The 1,104-nt window shown below is 67.1% G+C and overlaps 1 protein-coding gene across 1 annotated transcript in view; it reads right to left on the bottom strand.

Moving 5' to 3' along the window:
- The window catches only part of GTF3C2 (general transcription factor IIIC subunit 2), a gene marked incomplete at its 5' end in the record, with an annotated part of 9,274 nt that overhangs the window by 7,548 nt on the left and 622 nt on the right, over positions 1 to 1,104 (bottom strand). The window contains 3 exon segments of the mRNA XM_031065027.1: positions 45 to 143; positions 391 to 468; positions 733 to 907. Of these exon segments, the coding sequence (XP_030920887.1) occupies positions 45 to 143; positions 391 to 468; positions 733 to 907 (352 nt within the window).

Here is a 1,104-nt window from a genome sequence, read left to right as displayed (position 1 = left end):
GCCAGCCACAAGCAGCCTGCTGGCTGGGACACCCCGTCACACACCTGTTCAGCCTGTAGAAGGCACCATCGTCCTTGATGCCCTCGCGCTGGATGGAGAAGAGGGGAGACTTCTCCTCTGCGGGCAGGTACGGGGCAGCCTCGCTGTGCAGGCACAAGTGAGAGCAGGTCTGCCACCCCTCCCCAGCCACCCAGCACAGCCCCGTGCCCCAGCACCATCCCAGCCCCCACACAGCCCCGCTGCTGGCCGTGTTCCTCCACAGCCAAACCCAAGAGACCCCCAAAGCCCACAGCAGACACACAGAGGGGTGTGGGAGCACAGGCCACCCATCCCCTTGCTCACCCCAGCCACTTTTCCTTTGGCCCTGCTCCCCCCCTGCTCCCCGGGTACCTGTCAGAGAGACACGTCCACCTGTGCGCTGCTGGGATCCAGTCGGGGAACTCCCACTGCGAGTGCTTCTGCTCCCGCCTGCAGGGCACGCCAGAGCTCAGCCATGGCCCTGCACGGGCATGGCCAGCACCCTCCTCACAGCCCTGCCCAGCCACGAGCAGCACAGCCTCCCTTAGTGCAGCACAGCCCCTGCCCTCGGCAGCCCTCCCACCCCAGCAGAACAGTGACATTCCCGAGGCACGTGCTCCTTCCCCCTTGTACGTGTGCCAGTGGTGGCACCAGGACACACCCGCTGCTCCCTGCAGCCCCCCTGAGCCTCGAGCACCCCGAGTTCCCACTCACAGGCTGCACGTAAGGCTGGAGCTCTTCTCCACTGGGGCCATGATGGAGTTGTGGAAGCCGTTGGGGGCGAGGCCTCGGCACTGGGGCTTGGATCTCTGGGCACAAGAGCAGACTCAGAGCAAGCCCTGGGGACCACCTGAACCAGAGGGAAGCACCACAGCCCCCGAGAACAGAGCTCTCCCCGGGCACTGCCAGCATGCCACACTGGGCTGTAGACACACAGCCCCTGGGGGGACTCCCAGGAGCCCCCAGGCCCTGCCTCCACCTCGCCCTGCTCCCTCTGCCAGAGCTCCTGTCCCTGCTCCCACCACCCGGGGCTGCCACTGCCCTCGTGCCTCCCCGTGTGCCACCCCTGTCCCTGGCAGCAGGGGC

The sequence above is a fragment of the Geospiza fortis genome, unplaced genomic scaffold, assembly GCF_000277835.1.
Source record: "Geospiza fortis unplaced genomic scaffold, GeoFor_1.0 scaffold1103, whole genome shotgun sequence".
Classification (NCBI taxonomy): Eukaryota; Metazoa; Chordata; class Aves; order Passeriformes; family Thraupidae; genus Geospiza; species Geospiza fortis.
Note: the sequence above shows the minus strand (reverse complement) of the source record. Positions and strands in the feature narration are given on the sequence as shown.